General features: G+C 44.8%; 1 protein-coding gene across 3 annotated transcripts in view; it reads left to right on the top strand.

The window, feature by feature from the left end:
- The window catches only part of ADGRG1 (adhesion G protein-coupled receptor G1), a 32,423-nt gene extending 19,983 nt beyond the window's left edge, over positions 1-12,440 (top strand). For 2 of the 3 annotated variants that reach the window (XM_036751225.1, XM_036751223.1), the window contains 11 exons: positions 215-347; positions 1,883-2,024; positions 2,445-2,576; positions 3,062-3,178; positions 3,735-3,780; positions 4,829-4,932; positions 5,024-5,142; positions 6,214-6,482; positions 8,109-8,217; positions 8,647-8,915; positions 10,729-12,440. In XM_036751225.1, the coding sequence (XP_036607120.1) occupies positions 215-347; positions 1,883-2,024; positions 2,445-2,576; positions 3,062-3,178; positions 3,735-3,780; positions 4,829-4,932; positions 5,024-5,142; positions 6,214-6,482; positions 8,109-8,217; positions 8,647-8,915; positions 10,729-10,856 (1,568 nt within the window). In that variant the 3' untranslated portion in view covers positions 10,857-12,440. The remainder of the gene's footprint in view (positions 1-214; positions 348-1,882; positions 2,025-2,444; positions 2,577-3,061; positions 3,179-3,734; positions 3,781-4,828; positions 4,933-5,023; positions 5,143-6,213; positions 6,483-8,108; positions 8,218-8,646; positions 8,916-10,728) is intronic. The other variant, XM_036751224.1, reaches the window with a different exon arrangement.
- The last annotated feature ends 6,429 nt before the right edge of the window (positions 12,441-18,869 follow it).

Raw genomic sequence — 18,869 nt, 5'->3', positions numbered from 1 at the left:
TAGGTGCTCAATAAACACTGATTGCTTGATGTATGAGCCTATTGGTTTGAAGGTGGAGGAACATGAGTTTAATTTAAGGTCCCCAACATCTAGGAGAACTGGGCACCTTGGCCAAGTTGGTGGAAGCAGCCCTGCCCTGCTTGGGTAGGGGGGGAGCAGGTAGAGTGGGGATGATGGAGCCCATCTTAACTGTGACCCCCCTTGCCCTCCCCAGATCCGCCTGGTGATGCCTCTTCCCACAATGGGTCGGTTGACATGTGTGACCTAAAACGGGAACTACACACACTTAGCATGCTCTTGAGGCCTGAAAAGATAGGCAGGAAGCCATCATCTATCTCTGTCAGCCGGTGAGTACTTCCTGCTGCTGTCTGACAGTGTCAGGGTTCAGGGGCACTGCAGAGGGGTTGGATAGGGAGAAGCATGGGGCCCATAGGCTGGGAAGGTCTCCAGCCACAGGCTCTCAAAGGGGTGGGGTGGGAGGAAGGGGTTGAAAGGAAGAATTGAGGAAGCTTTGAGTCATATTTCCTAGAATCACAAAATTTTAGATTTGGAAGAGACCTGGTCCAAACCATACATGAAAAGACATCCCTACCTGGCAAGTGACCATATGTGGCCTCTGCTTAAATACCTCTAAGGTTGGGGAGCTCACTACTTCCTGAGGCCTTCCCAAATCTCTTTCCTCTTTGTCAGAGAGTTCTGTGATCATGTGAAAAGAGCCATGGACCTGGAGGCCAGGGACCCAGGGCTGACCCCTGTTGACTGAGGCCCTTGGCAAGTCCCTTGGCCTATTATTCTGTAAAAGGAGAGGCTGTATCAGGCAACCACGAAAGAGGCTTTTAAAGTTTTGTAAATTAAGCTTCCTCTCTAATGTCAGGTCAAAGAACAGAGTTTAGAGAACATCTGATCTCTGTTCTCGCCTTCTGGGACAGACTGGGGTGCCTCTGGAGCCCTTCTCAAAATAATGTCTTTAAATGCATAAAAACAAAACACAAGCAATTAAAAAGGAAGCCAATTACACTGAAATACAATTATCAATTAAAAAAATAGGTTAAGAACCTTTTCTTTTGGAGGAAGAAACTGAAGCCCAAAAGTGACTTGCCTAAGGACATACTAAGAGTTAGAGACAGAGGTGGATTTGAAATCCAACTTTTTTCCTTCTCTCCCAGGACACTTTCACTTCTCAGCTCAGTCTCCTGATCTCCCCACCTTCCTTTAAGCCCCAACTAAAACCCCACCTCCTACAGGAAGCCTTCCACCAAACCCTCTGAACTCCAGCGCCTTCTCTCTTCTGACTATTTCCTATTCATCTTGTATGTAGCTTGTTTGCATTTTGTTTTTACTTATTGTCTCACTCATTAGACTGTGAGTTCCTTGAGGGCAGGGACTGTCTTCTGCCCTTTTTGTTTCCCCAGTCTTAGAACATAGTAGGTGCTTAATAAATATTTAGCAATTGATCCTGCTTTCCCCTTTCCGCATCTGTTCTCCTGTCACTTCTCTCTCCTCTCTTCCTCCATGTTTTGTCTTTCTTTCCTGCTCCTCCAATTACTTCTTCCTTCCTTCCTTCCCTTCTGTACCTTTCTCTCTCTGTCTCCCTGATCTGTCCCCTTATCTGTCTCTCTGTAATAGAAATAACCATAACTGATAGTTTTAGGGTGCTTGAAGGTTCACAACATCCTGGTTAGATAGATATATGGAAACAGAGTCTCAAAGAAGTCTCTGAGTCTCAAAGAAATTAGGTGACTTTCCCAGGGTCCCACAGCTATTTAGTGTCAAATGCAGGACTTGAACCCAGGTTCTCTGATCACAAAATCCCGTGTTCTTTCCACAACACCCAGACTTTAGCGACTTGAGGGGACCTCTGTTTTCTCTTCTTACTTTCTAGGCATCTCCAGAGGTTAGAGTCAAAGTTAGTGGGCGTACACTTCAAAGGGGATAAGGCTTCCTTCGAGGAGGAGAAGATCAATGCCACTGTATGGAAACTGAAGCCAGGAGTTAAAGATCTGCACATCCATTCCAAAGGGAAGGTCAGTATCTGGGCAGTCAAGAGGAGGAAAGAAGAGGGAAAGGGGAATGGGAGGAAAGGGGAAAATTGACCACTGAAGTCTAGAACCAGGAATTGGTCTCAATACAGATGAGAGAAGGAACCTGGGCCAGCAAAAGCCAGCTGGTTTCATGGTCCCAGCACTAAGCTCAGAATGGACTCTATAGTGGGCCAAGACAAAGTATTATGGCCCATGGTTGGGTGGGGTTAATCATCTTTCCTACTTCTGGAGCAACCATCTAAAGATTGTGGCTCTGGGGTGGTCTGTCTGAGACACAGTGGTCTGGGTTCCTTGGTCCCATCCTACTTCATGCCCTTTGAGGGTCTAGGTCCTTTGTAGTTCCCATACCTGATGCTTCAAGTGGGCCCAGATTCTCTGATGACCATCCCTTGGATTTTGCAGATGGACCAGAGCACAGTGCAAGAGTACTCTGTGAAGCTGCCCAGTGCCCTCTTTGAAAAGGCCAAAGGCAGGAGAGGAGAGGCCGACAAGAGACTCCTTCTCATGGATTTTAGCAGCCAGGCCCTATTCCAGGTACCCTGGCTGGGTGGCTAGCCTGCTTCTCCCTTCCTGGGAAGGAAAAGCAGTTCATATAAGTGTATTGTGGGAGGAGAACAAGAAAAGCCGGGGGCTAAAATTGGATGAATCATAATAACATAACTCACATTTCCATAGCTTTTTCCTCATAACATCCCTGACTCTCAGAGCCAGTTTTACCCATAAGCAGAGTAGGTGGCCACCTATTCAGTGACTTGGGACACAAAAAAAGCTTTAAAGCTAAGAACACCATGACCCATCACCACTAGAGCTTGTTCTCTGATGTCTACAGTTCCTTTATGGATGTGGAAAGAGGCCTAAGGGGCCAGCTGCTCTAACCCCCTCATTATACAGATGAGGAAACTGGGGCCCAGAAAAGTTAATGATTTGTCCAAGGTCATACAGCTAGTCACTAACAGACACAGGACAAAATAGATTTCAGTAGAGAGATATAGCAAGTTTTACCTTCCCTTTGTCTTCAGGATAAAAACTCCAGCCAAGTCCTCGGGGGAAAAGTCTTGGGTATTGTTGTACAGGACACCAAGGTGTCCAACCTCCAGGAACCTGTGGTCCTTACCTTCTGGCACCAACAACAGCCGGTGAGTAGAAGAAGCTTCACCTGGAGGGGGTGGGGTGATCCTAGAGGGCAGGGTCTAACTGGTCTCCCTGCTTTAAAGTAGAGCCTTTCTCTCCTCAGTGCACCAAGGAAGTGCTTGGGGTTCAGGATGTCTAGTCATAAATATGAATGAATGAATGAATGGGGAGGATTTGGAGTTAAAAAGAACCTTAGATATCATCTAATCTAAGCTCATTCCAAAGTGGAGAAAATTCAGGCTCAGTGAAGGGAAGTGACTTATTCAGAGTCACCCAAACAGTGAGTGATGGAGCCAAGGACCTATTGGTCATTGCTTTCCTTTGCACCTCTCATCCCCCTGCCCCAGTTTCTTTCCTCCCCCAGTTTATCTGTGTCTATGAAATTGCTGCCCATTTTGATTGAATTAACCAGTCAATTCTATCCAGAAAGATAAGTATATCGGCACATGAAGGCTTAGAGTTAAACTATTCTGAAATTCACATGTGCCTCCCCTCCCCTAATTCCATTGAGCTACAGGGAGAGCTAAGGGTAATAAATCCATCCCTTTTTGGTTTTTACAGAAGAATGTGACCCTACAGTGTGTGTTCTGGGAAGAGAACCCTGAACGTAAGTATGGAGAGAGTGAGTAGGGAGTTGACTTCTCAGCATTAGGTTAATCCCTGGTTATTGAGTTATGTTTAAAAGACTGAAGCAACCAGGATGAGCAGAGACCTGGGAAATTTTGAGCTGGGTTTGAAAGAGAGAGATGGCTAGGATTCAGCCAGGAGGCAAAAAAAAAAAAAAACATTGGATCAGAGATCTGGAAGTTGTTGGAAGAAATCTCAGAGGCCATCTAGACCAACACCTTCATTTTACAGATAAAGAAACTGAGGCTCAGAAAGGTCAAGTTACATACCCGATGTCCCACAGCCAGTCTGTGACAGAGGCAGGAGAAGGTACCATCAGTAGAGGGAAGTACCAGTTTTATTTTTCCCATGTCTTCAAGACAAAAACTATACTATAGGGAGTGGTAGAGTTAACATCTGACTCCGCCCTGGGACTCCAAATCCAGCGCTTGTCTACTGAGCCATACTGCTTGCTCACAAGGTTGGTAAAATAAAGATTCTGAAGTGGGAGTGAGCATAGCTGGTGAAGGCTCCTGTTGAACCTGAAGAGATTTAGGTGAAGCAGAGATGAGGCCCAGGAAGGGAACGGAGAAGACTCAGATGTGAAGCTAGAAATCAGAAATTTGGGGTCAAAACTTTGAACTGATGAATGAAATTCAGGAAATTGTTCCCGTTAGAGGGGTCTACAAGGAGCTTCTGGAAGGACTGGGATAAACTTCAGGAGAACAGAGCCAGGCTGATTTATTTAGGGATGTGAACCTGACCTTTGGAGGTGGTAGGAGGGAGTATAGGCTTGGTCTGCCCCAAAGCACCCATCACGAGCTTGAAGCACCTTGTGGCATATCCCCAGAGCTAATCAGAACAGGAGAACCCTTTTGCAGAACAGGAGAACCCAATGATATAACACTGAATAATTCATCAACAAGTCCGTCTTCCCCTGTGCTCATCTGTGCCAAGGGGGAGGAGATGACATGGCACTGGGACTCTAGACTTAGAGTTGCCTAAGGTACCCCATGAGGGGTTGGAACTTATCTGGAACCCATCCTCAGCTGGAAGCCCCGGGAGTTGGAGTGATTCTGGCTGCAAGACAAAGATGGGGGAAGCCAACACATCCTGCTTCTGCAACCATCTGACCTACTTTGCTGTACTGATGGTGAGTAATGGGATATGCCCCACGCTGCCCCTTCCCAAACCTCTCTCGGTGCTCCACCTGGGCTCATCATATTGCTCCTTTCCCACCACAGGCCTCTTCCGTGGAGATTGACGTCATCCACAAGCACTATCTTACCCTCCTTTCCTACGTTGGCTGCGTCATTTCGGCCTTGGCTTGCATCCTGACGATTGCCATCTACCTCTTCTCTCGGTATAGATCAACTTGGCCTCCGGAGGAGGGGGTGGGACTATGGGGGAAAAGGGGAAGGGAGGTCATCCCCTGAAGCATTTGTGGTTGACACCCCTCTAACATCCAGGAATCCATGCACTCACAAAGATAGTGAGTCTATCTCCCACAATTCACTTTGATCTCAGAGTCTGGAGCAGCCACCACAGTGGAGATGAACAATTCCATGTTCCTGGGAAGTGGCATGCATATTGGGTTTTAGTAAATTCAATCCTATCTTGAAAGCCCTGGGAAAACTAGTTACTTAAAGGCACCATGTGGCCACCCCCCCCCCTTAATTTACCTATTGTCTACATGCCAATTAGTTAGTTGAAGTCACAGAATTGAAGGCCGGGTAAGATCTAGACATTAAGACCTTAGAAGTCATCCACTCCAACCCACTCCTTTTACAGATGAGGAAATGGAGGCCTGGTTAGGTGAGTTACCCAAGGTCACAGGCAGTAAGTAGCAGCAGGATTTGAATGCATGTTCTGTGTCTTCAATTTCAGCACTCCATCTGGAGCTTTTCTTACTGTACCCCACTACCTCGAACACAAATTCCTGAAGGAGGCTGCCTGGAGGAGGCATGCTTACAAACTCTCGGGAGCTTTCCAGATATCCTGAACCTCGGACCTAGGGCTGACCCTAGGCAGATCATAGGATCTAAGATATGGAAAGGACCTCAGAGATTATTTAGTCTTGACCCCATTAGTTTGCAAATGGAGAAACCGAAGCCCAGAGGGGACTTACCTAATGTCCCCCAGCAAGGACCTAGCAGAGGTGGGATGCAAACCAAGGTCTTGTGACTTGAAATCAACCAATCTCCTCACTGCCAGTTTGTGTGTGTGGCACATCCTGCAGGGACAAGGATGCCACCTTTGGGGTTAGCTGGGTGTGGACCCTGGTTCTGCTCTTTGGCACCCGTGTGACAGTGGCTGAAGGAGTTCCCCTCTCTGGGACTTCTGGGTTCTTCCTCTGCAAAGTAAGGGGGTTAGAGCAGCTGGCCCCTCGGGCCTCTTTCCACCATTAAATCCTATGGTTTTGTGCTTCCTTCAGGAGAAAGCAGAGAGACTACACGATCAAAGTTCACATGAACCTCCTGCTCTCTGTCTTCTTCCTGGACCTGAGCTTTCTACTCAGTGAACCTGTTGCTCTCCTGGAGAACGAGATGGGCTGCTGGGCCAGCGCCATTTTTCTGCACTTCTCTCTGCTAGCTTGCCTCACTTGGATGGGCATCGAAGGCTATAACCTCTACCGGCTGGTGGTGGAGGTCTTCAGCACCTATGTTCACGGCTACCTGATCAAGCTGTGCCTTGTGGGCTGGGGTGAGCAGGCTGGCTGGGTTGGGGGCAAGAGGTCAGATCATGGGTCCTGAGGCAGGTGGAGGTTGGGGAGGTCAGGTGGCAGATCCTGGGCAGGCAGATGGAAGTGGGGGAGGTCAGATAGGGGATCTTGGGGCAGGCAGGTGGAGGTGGAGGAGGTTGAATAGTGTATCTTGGGGGAGGTAAATGTCAACTAGACCCTGTAAAGAGGGCTTATATTTGATGTACTGATGCTGAATAATGTACTCTGTGGGCTGCTCCTTCCATCCTGAAATGCCTTCCTTCCTGGACTCTCATGACTGTACTATTCTGGTGTTTCTAGCTGTTCATTCTTTTATCCATTTTGAAATATTGCATGTAAAGCACTCGGTAAATTATAGTGTTATATAGATGTCAACTATATCATTCACTCAACAAATATTAAGTGCCTTCTGTATACAGAGTAATGGGTTAGGTACTGGGGGAGATACAATCTAACTCCCCCTTTTTCTGCTTTTTCTTTTTCCTTCCCCACTCCACACCATGAGTAAAACCCAAGTCACGGTCTCTGTTCCTCTACTCTCCCCTCAGTACTCCCCTGGGTGAACTCTCTTCCCTCTGTATGAACAAATCCCAATGCCATGTCTCCAGTCCAACTCTGCTGAGCTCTCAACTCACACTTCCAATGTCCTTCTCAACACTTCCATGTGAATGTCTCACTGTCACCTCAAATTCAAGATATCTAGACTGAATTCACTTTAACCTCCCCCCTCAAATACTCCCACTCCAGACCTTTCTGTCACTTGCTATGATATCATTATTTTTGTAGTTAGCCAGACACAGATGGTACATTCCATGGTTGTTGCTGTTGGTCATTTCAGTCATTGTCCAACTCTTTGTGACCCCATTTGGGGTTTTCTTGGCAAAGATGCTGGAGTGGTTTGCCATTTTCTTCTCCAGCTCAGTTTACAGACAAGGAAACTAAGGCAAACAGGGTTAAGTGACTTATCCAAGGTCACCTAGCTAGTAAGTACCTGAGGCTATATTTGAACTCAGGTCCTCCTGACTCCAGGGCCAGTGCTCTATCCACTGTATCACCCATGGTACCTAGCTTCAAATCCCTCTTCTGCTTCTTGCTACTTGCATGACCTTGGGCAAGTCATACAATTTCTCTGGGTCTCAGTTTTCTCATCAATAAAAGTCCCTGCCACCTATATCTATGACCTTTGACCTTTCCCTTCAGTCACCTAGTCTTGTGGCCTCTTCTCTAAGTCACTTTTATTCCTTCTCACCTGGCAGCTTCTGTCCTTAGGATGGATGGGGTTCAGGGAAATGTCAGAGTATCTTTCTAAGGGGTCTTCCTAAAATTTCAGTCTTAAAGATGTTTTATTCCATGTTCTCTCTTAATCTTACTACCCCTGTCTTTAATAGACCTAATAATCCTTTCCTGAAGATCAAAATATTTGTGCAAGTGGGTCAAGGTTTGATGGGCTCTCAGGCAGTTTCCTCTTCCCTACCTTCCTCAGCAACACCACACATGGCTCTTAGCAGTTGCCACATAGGAAGAGCTGGGTAGGGCCAGGGAGGGGGGAGAGGAAAGGGTTGTATCTGGCTGGGCAGAAGGTAATTCTGGGACTTTTTTTCCTCCAGGGCTCCCTCTCTTTTTGGTGATAGTGACAGCACTGGTGGATGGGAACAACTATGGCTCTATCATGCTCACTGTCCAGAAGTCATCTGAAGACATCATCTACCCTTCCATGTATGTGTCCAGTGTGGATGGTGTGGAAGAGAGCAGAGACTTTAGGGACTGTCTAGTTCTAATTCCCCTCCTCGAAGCTATTCTACCTTATCTTCACGGCCATGACTAATTAAATGTGTCTCTGTCTCTCTGCCCAACCTGCCAGTTGGTTGCATTGATCTTCATTTTTTCACCTACCTCCTATTACTAGCATCCCTCTTTCCATCCTTTTAAATGCCCAGAACCCTCCTGCTGACCCCTGTCTGCCTTCTTCTGAGAGTGGTAGAAGCTCCAGGTCTATCTCTCCCCCTCATATAACTGGTTAGTGTCTAGGGCTTGCTCAGGTCTCCTAACTCCTAGTTCTGAGCTTTTCCCCCCCTGGGGTAGACTTAGTCTCAGTTTTCTCACCTTTCTTGTTTCCTCCCCTCCTGGGCCTTGGGCCTCCTACAGGTGCTGGATCAGGGACCCTATCATCAGCTACATCATGAACCTGGGCTACTTCTGCCTGGTGTTTCTGTTTAACATTGTGATGCTGGGAACCATGACAGTGCAGATCCTCCGGCTGAACCAACGTGGCCAGAAGTGGCAGCATGCCCTCACCCTGCTAGGTCTAAGCCTGGTCCTGGGCATCCCTTGGGCTCTGGTCTTTTTTGCCTTCACCTCAGGCACCTTCCAGTTGGTCGTGCTTTACCTCTTCAGTATCATCACTTCCTTCCAAGGTAGGTACAGGCCCTTCTCTGTCCCTTCTCTCCAGAGCCAACTTGGCCTAAGGGAAGAGTAGCACAGGGTTCCTACCCCCTTGCTGGGACCCAATCCTTGTTTGCTGTATCCAATGCCTCTGTCCAACACCAGGGGAGAATAATCAGATGAGATACTGTGCTAGATGACTTGTAAGGTCTTTGAAGGTGCTATAAGTCTAAGTCTTCTGACCCTTCTGTCTTCCCCTTGACATTCTTGGTAATGTGGCTCAATGGAGAGAACACTAGGATTGGCATGAGAAATATCTGGGTTCAAATCCTGACTCAAATCCTGACCAGCTGAATGGCTTAACCTCTCTTGTTTTAGGTTTCCTCATCTGTAAAATGAGGGGGTCTGTTTAGACTCAGTGGCCTCTAAGGTCCCTCCTAGCTCTAAATCTATGATTCTATGAATCAACAAATATTTTTTTTTCTTTTCAGTTTTAAAAAATATTATTTTTTAACATTTATTTTTAAAATTTTTTGAGTTCCAAATTCTCTCCCTCCCTTTAGGTCCTCTCCAACCCACTGAGAAGGCATCAATATGACATTAATTATACATGGGAAGTCATTTCTCTATTAGCCAGTCCAAAAGTGTTTATTGAGCTCCTCCTATGTTCCAGACACTGTAGATACAAAGACAAAAAAGAGGAAGAAAATTACCTTTGAATTTAAAGAGCTTCGAATTTACTGGAGTTAGGGGTGGGGGCTGGGTTACAATGTGCATGCAGAAGAAATATGTAATAGCTAACTTTTATATAGCTCCTTAAGATAGGCAAAATACTTGTTGAATTCTCACCACAACCCTGGGAGGTAGCTGCTCCCATTTTAGAGATGGGGAAACTGACAGAGAGATTAAGTGATTTGCCCCGGGGCACATAGCTTATCTGAGATAAAATTCAAACTCAGGCCTTCTGACACTAAGTACAGCACTCTAGACAGGGTACCACCTAGTTATCAAACAAACAAGTGATTTGGCAGCTAGGTGGCACAGCAGATAGAGTGAATCTGGAAGACTTATCTTCCTGAGTTCAAATCTGGCCTCAGACACTTCCTAGCTGTGTGACCCTTCACTTCAGCCTCTTTGCCTCAGTTTCCTCACCTGGAAAATGAGCTGGAGAAGGAAATGGCAAACCACTTCATTATCTCTGCCAAGAAAACCCCAGATGAGGTCACGGAGAGTCAAACATGGCTGAACAGATTTTTTTTAAAGGCAAGAAGTACCAATAGTTGGAGGCATCTAGAAAAGTGTCTTATAGCGAGGTGATAAATAACATCTACTCTAGGCCTGGCCCTGGGGGATGCTATAGGAGATTCAGGAGAACACACAGGCACAGAAAAGACTTTAGAGGTCATCCAGTCCAAACCTCTCATTTTATGGATGAGGGAACGGAAGCTCAGAGGGGATGTGATTTAGCCTAAGGTCACACAGATAGAAGTTGCCAAGCTCGGATTCAAACCCATGTCTCCTGACCCTTAACCCAGGGTTCTTTCCACTACACCAGTCCTTTCCATTGAGGACCTGCCAGGGTAGTGAAAAACATCTGACTCACACAGAGAAGAACTCAGTGATCACATAATACAGTAAATGATTAAATGGAGAATTGTGTAGTTCAGAGCCTCAGCAGCAGCTCTGAGGAAGGGCCAAACAGGTTAGAGCCAGAGCTGTCAGGCTGGTCTATAGAGGCATTAGGACCTATAGGTAGGTGGCATGAGGGCTGAGCCTTGAAGGAAGGATAGGTTTGGATAGGTGTCCCCCCACCCAATCACTCTCTCTGTCTCTCCCCCTTCTCAGGCTTCCTGATCTTCCTCTGGTATTGGTCAATGAAGCTCCAGGCCAGCGGCCCTTCCCCTCTGAAGAGCACCTCGGACAGCGTCAAGCTACCCATCAATTCTGGTAGCACTTCTCGCAGAAGCATCTAGGCACTGAGGGGACATGCCTGCCAACTCCAGAGAGAAGAGGAGAGGAGAAAACCAGTTTGCCCTTGGCCTTCTTTCCTCCTTCTCTCACCCCTCACCTTTGGCTCATGTGTGGACTTTCTCAGTCTGTCTCACTGGACTTCTCCTTCCTTATAAATATTCTGGAGCTGCGGACTCCAGAGTCTAATGGGACAAAGCAGTGGGGGGCTTTCTTTGGCCCAGGAGTGACTCTTGCTATGATGACTATGAAGAAGAGGAAAGGCATGTGAGGTGTTTTAAGGAATGAAAGTCATCTTTAGTGTTGCGGTGGGGAAAGAGGAGCTGATAGGCTTGAATGGAGTGGTAGGAGAAGAGAAATGGGCTTTCGTGGCTCTGACATTTGTCAGCTCTTCTGTCATTCAAGGAGGCTAAAGCTCGAGATGGAGCTTCAGATATTCCAACTTAATCTTGGTTCAGCTTTAGCCTGGAGACCAAACAAAGAACATCTCCTGATCCATTCTCCGGAGGAACCAAAACTTTGGTTCTATGTAAATTCCCTAGACTCAACTACTTTTTTCCTGAGGTTGTTTCAGATTTCAGCTCAACATGTGGTGGGGGAGAAACATTCTAACAATTAATTAGAGGTACCCCAAAATAGAATAGAATGAGGTGGTACATTCCCTATCAATGGAATTGTTCAAGTGGAAGGTCAATGATCAAATATTTGTCATGAATTTATTTAGATGGGAATTCTTCCCAGGTAGGAGAATCCCTTTAAGTTCAGAGCAGGTGTAAGTCATGAATTTCTCCAGATCAACCATGACCCAGGTCTGGGGTAACCTCTCAGGTCCAAACTCATTCTTTCTGTCCCTTGCCACAGGAGTGACACCAGCCTCTCCTGGCCTGGGCCAGTCCTTGGGTTCAGGGGCAGAAATGACAGTCAGTACTCAGATTTTTATAGAGCTAAAAGCTCCTACCATCTTCTGCCCCCTACCCCAACAGCATAGGGTTATGGAGTATTTTTCTGTGGGCTCTTCCCCTAACTTTGAAATGAATAGCTCTTAGCCAAAATCCCAGCCATCAGCCTTCTCATTTTCATCCATTGTTCTAATGTGAGGGAAAACCAAGATGTTCTATGGGAAGTAGTTGGGGGGGGGGTTGGGGGAGAGCTGGCTGTCTACTGTCCTAATTTGGAGACCAAAGAACATCAAAGTTGGAAAGCTCTTAGAGATCATGTAGTCTAACCCTCTCATTTTACAGCTAGAGAAACTGAGGCCTAGAGAGGGGCTGTGAAATATACAAAGTCACAGAGTCAGGCCTCCATCTTTGATCTCCTCTATACCATACTGCCTTTTCACAAGACCAAATCTCCGTTCTGAGCCCCCAAGAACAGCTAGGATTAGGGAGTTGCAGTCTCCGGCCTCATCTTCCCCAGAAGGAGCCTCCCACTCCTCCCATCTCCAGTCGATCCACCTTCTTGGGATAACTTGTTTTGTTAGCAGCTGTCATACACCATGCTCATTGTATATATTTTTAATATTGTACATAGTCTGTGGTTTTGATCAAATCCTCTGATGTTGGCTTATTAAAGGATATCTGTGCTGCCAACCTTCCCAGATGCCTCTAAAACTACTCTGTCTCCCCTCCCAAACCCTAGCCTCAACTAGGTGGATGCCATGATGGACAACATAGTCATTACAGTCAGGCAGGGTGCTGGGGTTAGTCCTTCATCAACCACATTGCAGGAGAAGCAACACATCAGGGTCCTAACCCTGTGTTGGATCTAGAAAACTGGGATGAGATGGGGGAGAGGTAACAGATTTATGACATAGCTTGTCAGTTTTGAAATACATCTCTGTCAACAAAATCAATGCAACCAAGATTAGAAGGACAGCAGAAAGACAGGAAACAATTTTTACAGCAAGTGTTTCTCATAAAGGCCTCATTTCTAAACTATGTAGAGATCTGGGTCAAATACATAAGAATACAAGTCATTCCCCAATTGATAAATGGTCAAAGGATATGTACAGGCAGTTTTCAAATGAAGAAAGTAAAGCTATCTATAGTCATATGAAAAAATGCTTTAAATCACTAAATTAAATATTGATTAAATCACTATCGATTAGAGAAATAGAAATGCAAATTAAAACCACCTCATACCTCTCAGATGAATTAAAATGACCAAAAAGGAAAATAATAGGTGTTGGAGAAGATTTAGGAAAACTGGTACACTAATACATTGTTGGTGGAGTTGTGAACTGATCTAACCATTCTAGAGAGTAATTTGGAACTATGCCCAAAGGGCTGTAAAACTGTACAAACCCTTTGATCCAGCAATGTCATTACTAGGTGTGTATTCCAAAGAGATCATAAAAAAGGGAAAAGGATCTACATGTACAAAAATATTTATAGCAGCTCTTTTTGTGGTGGCCAAGAACTGGAAATTGAGGGAATGCCCATTTATTGGGGAATGGCTGAACAAGTTGTGGTATACGAATATAATAGAATACTATTGTTGTCTAAGAAATGATGAGCAGGTGGACTTCAGAAAAACCTGGAAAGACTTACATGAACTGATACTGAGTGAAGTGAGCAGATCCAGGTGAACTTTGTACACAGTAACAGCCACATTGGGCAATGATTAACTGTGATTGACTTAGCTCTTCTCAGCAATATATTGATCTAAGACAATTCCAAAAGGCTCATTCCAGAGAAGGAACTATGGAGTCTGAATGCAGATCGAAGCATATTTTCTCCTTTTTTGTTTTTTGTGGCTTTTTCCCTTTTGTTCTGTTTTTGATTTCACAACATGACTAACGTGGAAATACGTTTACAAGATTGCACATGTAGAACCTATATCAGATTACTTGCCATCTTGGGGAGGGGGGATGGGAAGGAGGGGGAAGAAAAATTTGAAACTCAAAATCTCATAAAAATGAATGTTAAAAACTGTCTTTACACGTAATTGGAAAAAATAAAATACTACTTACCAAGAAAAGAGAGAAATATATTTGCATATCCTAACAAAAGTTGTAGCTTTAGAGAAGGGTCTTTAGTGAACTAGTTATAGAGTCTGAGGGCCTGGGGTTCATATCCCATTTCCGACACTCCCTGTGTGACCTTGGAAGAGTCAGTCTTCCTGTGTCTATTTCCTCAACTGTAAGAAAAAGACATCAAGATAGATGGCCTTTGAATCAAGGGGATGCCCAGCAATAGGGGATTGGCTAAACAAGTTGTGGTATATGAATGTAATGGAATATTATTGTGCTATAAGAAATGGGGAATATATGGACTTCATAATAACCTGGACAGACCTACATGATATAATGCTGAGTGAGAGGAGCAGAGCCAGGAGAATATTGTACACAACCACAGACATATTGCTTCTGTGATGAGTAACTTTGACAGACTTGGCTCTTCTCAGCAATACAAAGTTCAGAGACAGCCGCAAAGGTCTCATGCTGGAAAGAGCTATCTACATCCCGATAAAGAACTATGGAGTCTGAATGCGGATTGAAGGAAACTATCTGCTTTCTTTTTTTTTCTACAACTTTTTTTTTGGTTTTGTTTCTTCTTTCTCATGATTCACTCCATTGATCATGGTTCTTCTTTACGACTTGACTATTGTGTAAATATGTTTAACGTGAAGGTATATGTAGAACATATTTTGGATTCCATGCCATCTTGGGGGGAGGGGGGAGGAGAGGGAGGGGAAGAAAATTTGGAACTCAAAAACCTGTGGAACTGAGTGTTGTAAACGAAAAGTAAAAAAATCTAAATAAAATAAAATCTAAAAAAAAAGATAGATGGCCTTTGAACTCACTTTCTATCGATAAATCTATGATCTTGCTTGTTTTGCAGATGAGAAAAGGGGGATCTGGGAGGGGGGGTAGAGGTGGAGGTGGAGGGAGAGGATTGTCTCTCAGTGATGACCTATACAAAGTGACAAATAGCAAAGCTGAGATTTGAACCCAGGTCCTCTGCCTTTAGACCATACTGCCTCTCAGTGAGAGAAGGCTCAAGGGATGAGGGAGACTAATGAGGCCCTATCACCCTCAGAAGTTTACTATTCTGGTTCCTCTCCTTGGAGGGCCTGCCAAGTGAGAGCTGGATAATCTGATGAGCCAATCTGGGTGCAGCTATTGGCAGGCACTAACAGGTTAGCAGGTTGTCCCTCCTATATAGCAAGGGCCTTCTGAAGACCAGATACCTTATGTCCAAGCTACTTGACCGTGGGAATCTCAGCCATCAGGGACAGGCTGATGGCCAAGATATTTTGAAATCGTATATCATAGAATATCAGAATTGGGAAGGACTTTTGAGACAGATCATCTCATGACCGAATCATAGAATTTAGAGACAGAATCCATAGAAATCACCTTATAGTTCATTCCCCTTTAATAGATGAGAGGTCAAGTGGCTTGCCCTAAGTAATACAGCTACTAAGAGGAAAATGAGAATTCAACACAGGTCCTCTAATTCTAAATCTAGGTTAATTCTAATGTACCACACCAACACTCTCCTTTTATATGAGGAAATTATGACCCAGATCAGGAAAGAGAATGACCCTAAGTTCACACCATGAGCTAGTCAAGACTAGAAGCCAAGCCTCAAATCAAATCAAGAGCAAATCATAATATAGAGGAATTTTTGTCTGTGGATTACCCTGCCCCTTTGTCAGGAGATGACAGATACCTGCCTAGGTGACTTTCCTATTTAAAGATAAGTGCCATAACTGAGGATTTTTTGTACCCAGGGAAAAAATAGAAGGAGAGTCAGTGGTGGCAGTTGTAGGAAGGACAGTCTGGCCTAGAACGTAGTCTCAAAGGGTGGAGGGGATGCTCTAAGTCTAGGCCTCCCCCTCCCCATCTCCCACCTCAAAAAAAGAGAATTCTAGGGGAGGGGCATCCAGGAGATGGAAAACACAGCAGGATCCTGAGGGTGGTGGCCTGGGCCTATAGAAGAACTCAAGGAGAGGCAGAAGGAGGAAGTGTGCTCCCACTTAGATTTCTCCTGGACAATATCCCATTCACTTAAGTTAGTTATAGGGCTGGCCTCCAGCATCAAGAGTCTGATCTCACTCCCCATCCTTAGGCCTGGGATGTCAGCCTCCATATAGAGGACTGACCTGTGGATGACTATCCTCTATTAAGGAAACAATTATCCCCCTTAGGGGGGTTTCTGAGAAGTGCTTGGGAGGGTGTGCCTGAAGACCACAGGCTCATTTAAGCTATACTTTGAAGGTTTCACAGCTGCTGCTAGACCTCTGGGGTAAGAGGTGGCCTGGGGATGGGATAATGGTGGTGCTGGAGGCCTCATCTGTTCCTTCCTGATTCCATTAGCTCATCCCCTACTGTGGCCATGCTCCATCCTATTCACAGCTGGGAGCACTTGATGCCGATGAATTAGCCTATTACTGAGGCTGCTTTCCCCTTGCTCTGCTAAGCCTGTCTTTTCCTGGAAAACCCAATCATTCCAGCTATTGAGGTCTTCACCAAGACTCCGCACACCCCCCTATCCAAGGATCCCAAAGCCCTTTGCAAATAGGCCCCCATGTAGCCCTCCATGTAGACAAGTCAGGGCTGGTATTTTTTTTAATAAAGCAGGGAATTATTTTATCTGAAATTCATACATTGTCACTGTTTGGCTTCCCAGATGAGAGGCAGCTCCTATGAACAAGAAGTCAGGGCAGGGACTGCTGGCTTCCTGGCTTGTTGTCTTCTTTCTACTCAGTCCCTACGTCTTGCAGGAGACCATGGACAACTTCTCCCCCAAGTCAAGGCCTCAGTCACGTATTGGAGATTTAGAAACAGAGCCTTGTTCTGTCTAGGCAAAGGATCTGGGCTGGGCAGGGTAGAAGAGATTAAAAGTCAGGGAAGGGGGTGTCAAGAGAATGGAGGAAGAGATAATGGAGGAAATAGAAGATTGAGTTCTGACCCTTAGGCAGCGTCCACTTCTGTGGGAGAGACTGGATGCACAAAAGGTTGTTGGTGGAAAGCAAGTATCACCTGGTGGATATCCCCTAAAGCCTCATGGGAAAGATTGGTGGAGTAGTAATTAGGCTGGTGCCTAAAGTGGTGGAGTGCAGAGAGAGCTGGCTTTGGAGTAAGAGGACCTGACTTCAAATCTCACTTTTAATAATTACTACGATATTGGGAGGAGGTGCAGTTAGGTAGTGCAATGGCTAGAAGGCTGGGGCTGGAGTCAGGAAGGCTCATCTATCTGCATTAAAATCCAGCCTCAGACACTTCCTAGCTGTGTGATCCTGGGCAAGTCACTTCCCCTTCTTTGCTTCAGTTTCTTCACCTGTCAAATGAGCTGGAGAAGGAAATGGCAAACCACCCCAGTATCCCTGCCAAAAAAATCCCAAATGGGGTCACCAAGAGTTGGACAGGACACACAATATGTGGCTTTTGGAAGAGCCACTTAATAAGCATCTATTAAATACCTACTATGTGCTAGATTTAGGCCATAAATGAAACAGTCTCTGCAGTTGAAAAGCTTGAATTCTTTTTAAAAATAGATTTTATTGATTTCCTTTGCTTTATATCACCTAGATTTCCCCTTGTATTCATCCTCTTGTTCCTTGCCAGAGAGCCACTCCTTATAAACAAAGAATATTCTTTAAAATAAAAGGGAAAAATCAACAAAACCCCTCAAAAAAAATCTGACATTCATATATTCAGTGTTCCACATCTGTAGACACCTCCCCCCCAACCCTTGCAGAGAAGGGGATGGAGGCATCACGTCTTCTTTGCCACCAAGATCATTCTTAGAAAGTTTACAATATTCATATGAGATCATTCTGTGACAACTGTTCTTTCCCTTTACATCCTTCTGGCCATTGAATATATTGTTTTCCCGGCTCTCTTGGTCTTCCCTCTGTATCAGTTCACATGTCTTCACGTGTGTTTGTTTGTTCACCACATTCACCATTTCTTATAGCACAGTAATATTCATTACATTCAGGTACCGCACTTTGTTTATCCATTGCCCTGATTTATGGGCATAGACTTTGTTTCTAATTCTTTGCTACCAGACAAAAAGTCCTGCTACAAATATATTGGTATATATAGAGCCTTTTTTTTCAATGATCTCTTTGGAGTATATGCCTAGCAGTGGAATATCTGGTTAAAGGTCATTTTGGTCACTTTATTTGCAGAATTCTAAATTATTTTCCAAAATAGTTGGGCTAATTCATAACTCCAACAATAACACATTATTGTGCCTACCTTTACACAGATCACACCTCATACCCATCAAATTGGCAAGAGGGGAAACCTCAACATTGTTTCGATTTATTACTGGTGATCTAGAGGATTCTTTCATAGGGCTGTAAATAGTTAGCAATCTTATTCTAAGAGTTGTTTGTTCATATCTTTTGACCACTTGTCCACTAGGGAATAAATTTTTGTCTTATACATTTCTGTTAGTTTTCTATTTATTTTTGATACCAAGGCTGTATTGGAGATATTTGATACTAAGATGTTTTCCCAATTGACTGCTTTCCTTCTTATTCTAGATGCATGAGATTTATTTGTGCAAAAACTCTTCAATGTCACATAATCAAAATTATCTCATCTTTTATAATTGTTTTTATTCTTTCTTGGGTTGAGAATTCATCAAGGATGTTAATTCTACCAGGAGAGATACCATGTACATATAAAACCATAAAATATGTAACAATTTCCTCAGTTTCCTTATTCGTAAAATGAAAGGGTTAGACTAGATGGTCTCTAATGTCCTTTTCTGCTCTAAATACAGTGCTATGATCCCATCCTGGGTTCATAGGAAAGGCTACCACCTGGAATTCTTGAAAGTGCACTTGCAGGTGGGCCAAACGCCAGAGCTACAGGTCAACACCAAATATGAAAGCGACTGACTTCCTCTTTGCACATCCTGCCTGAAGCCTCGCCAGAAATGCTCTCCAGCATGAGGATGGGTGTAGAGGCAGGCCTGATGGAGCCTTGTTAGCAAAAAGAGGCTCCTTCAGAGGACAATTGGGTAGCCATGGAGTTGGGAAAGTTTGGAGTCCTT

The sequence above is a fragment of the Trichosurus vulpecula genome, chromosome 3 (assembly GCF_011100635.1).
Source record: "Trichosurus vulpecula isolate mTriVul1 chromosome 3, mTriVul1.pri, whole genome shotgun sequence".
NCBI classification, from domain to species: domain Eukaryota; kingdom Metazoa; phylum Chordata; class Mammalia; order Diprotodontia; family Phalangeridae; genus Trichosurus; species Trichosurus vulpecula.
This window is presented reverse-complemented; position numbering and strand designations above follow the sequence as displayed.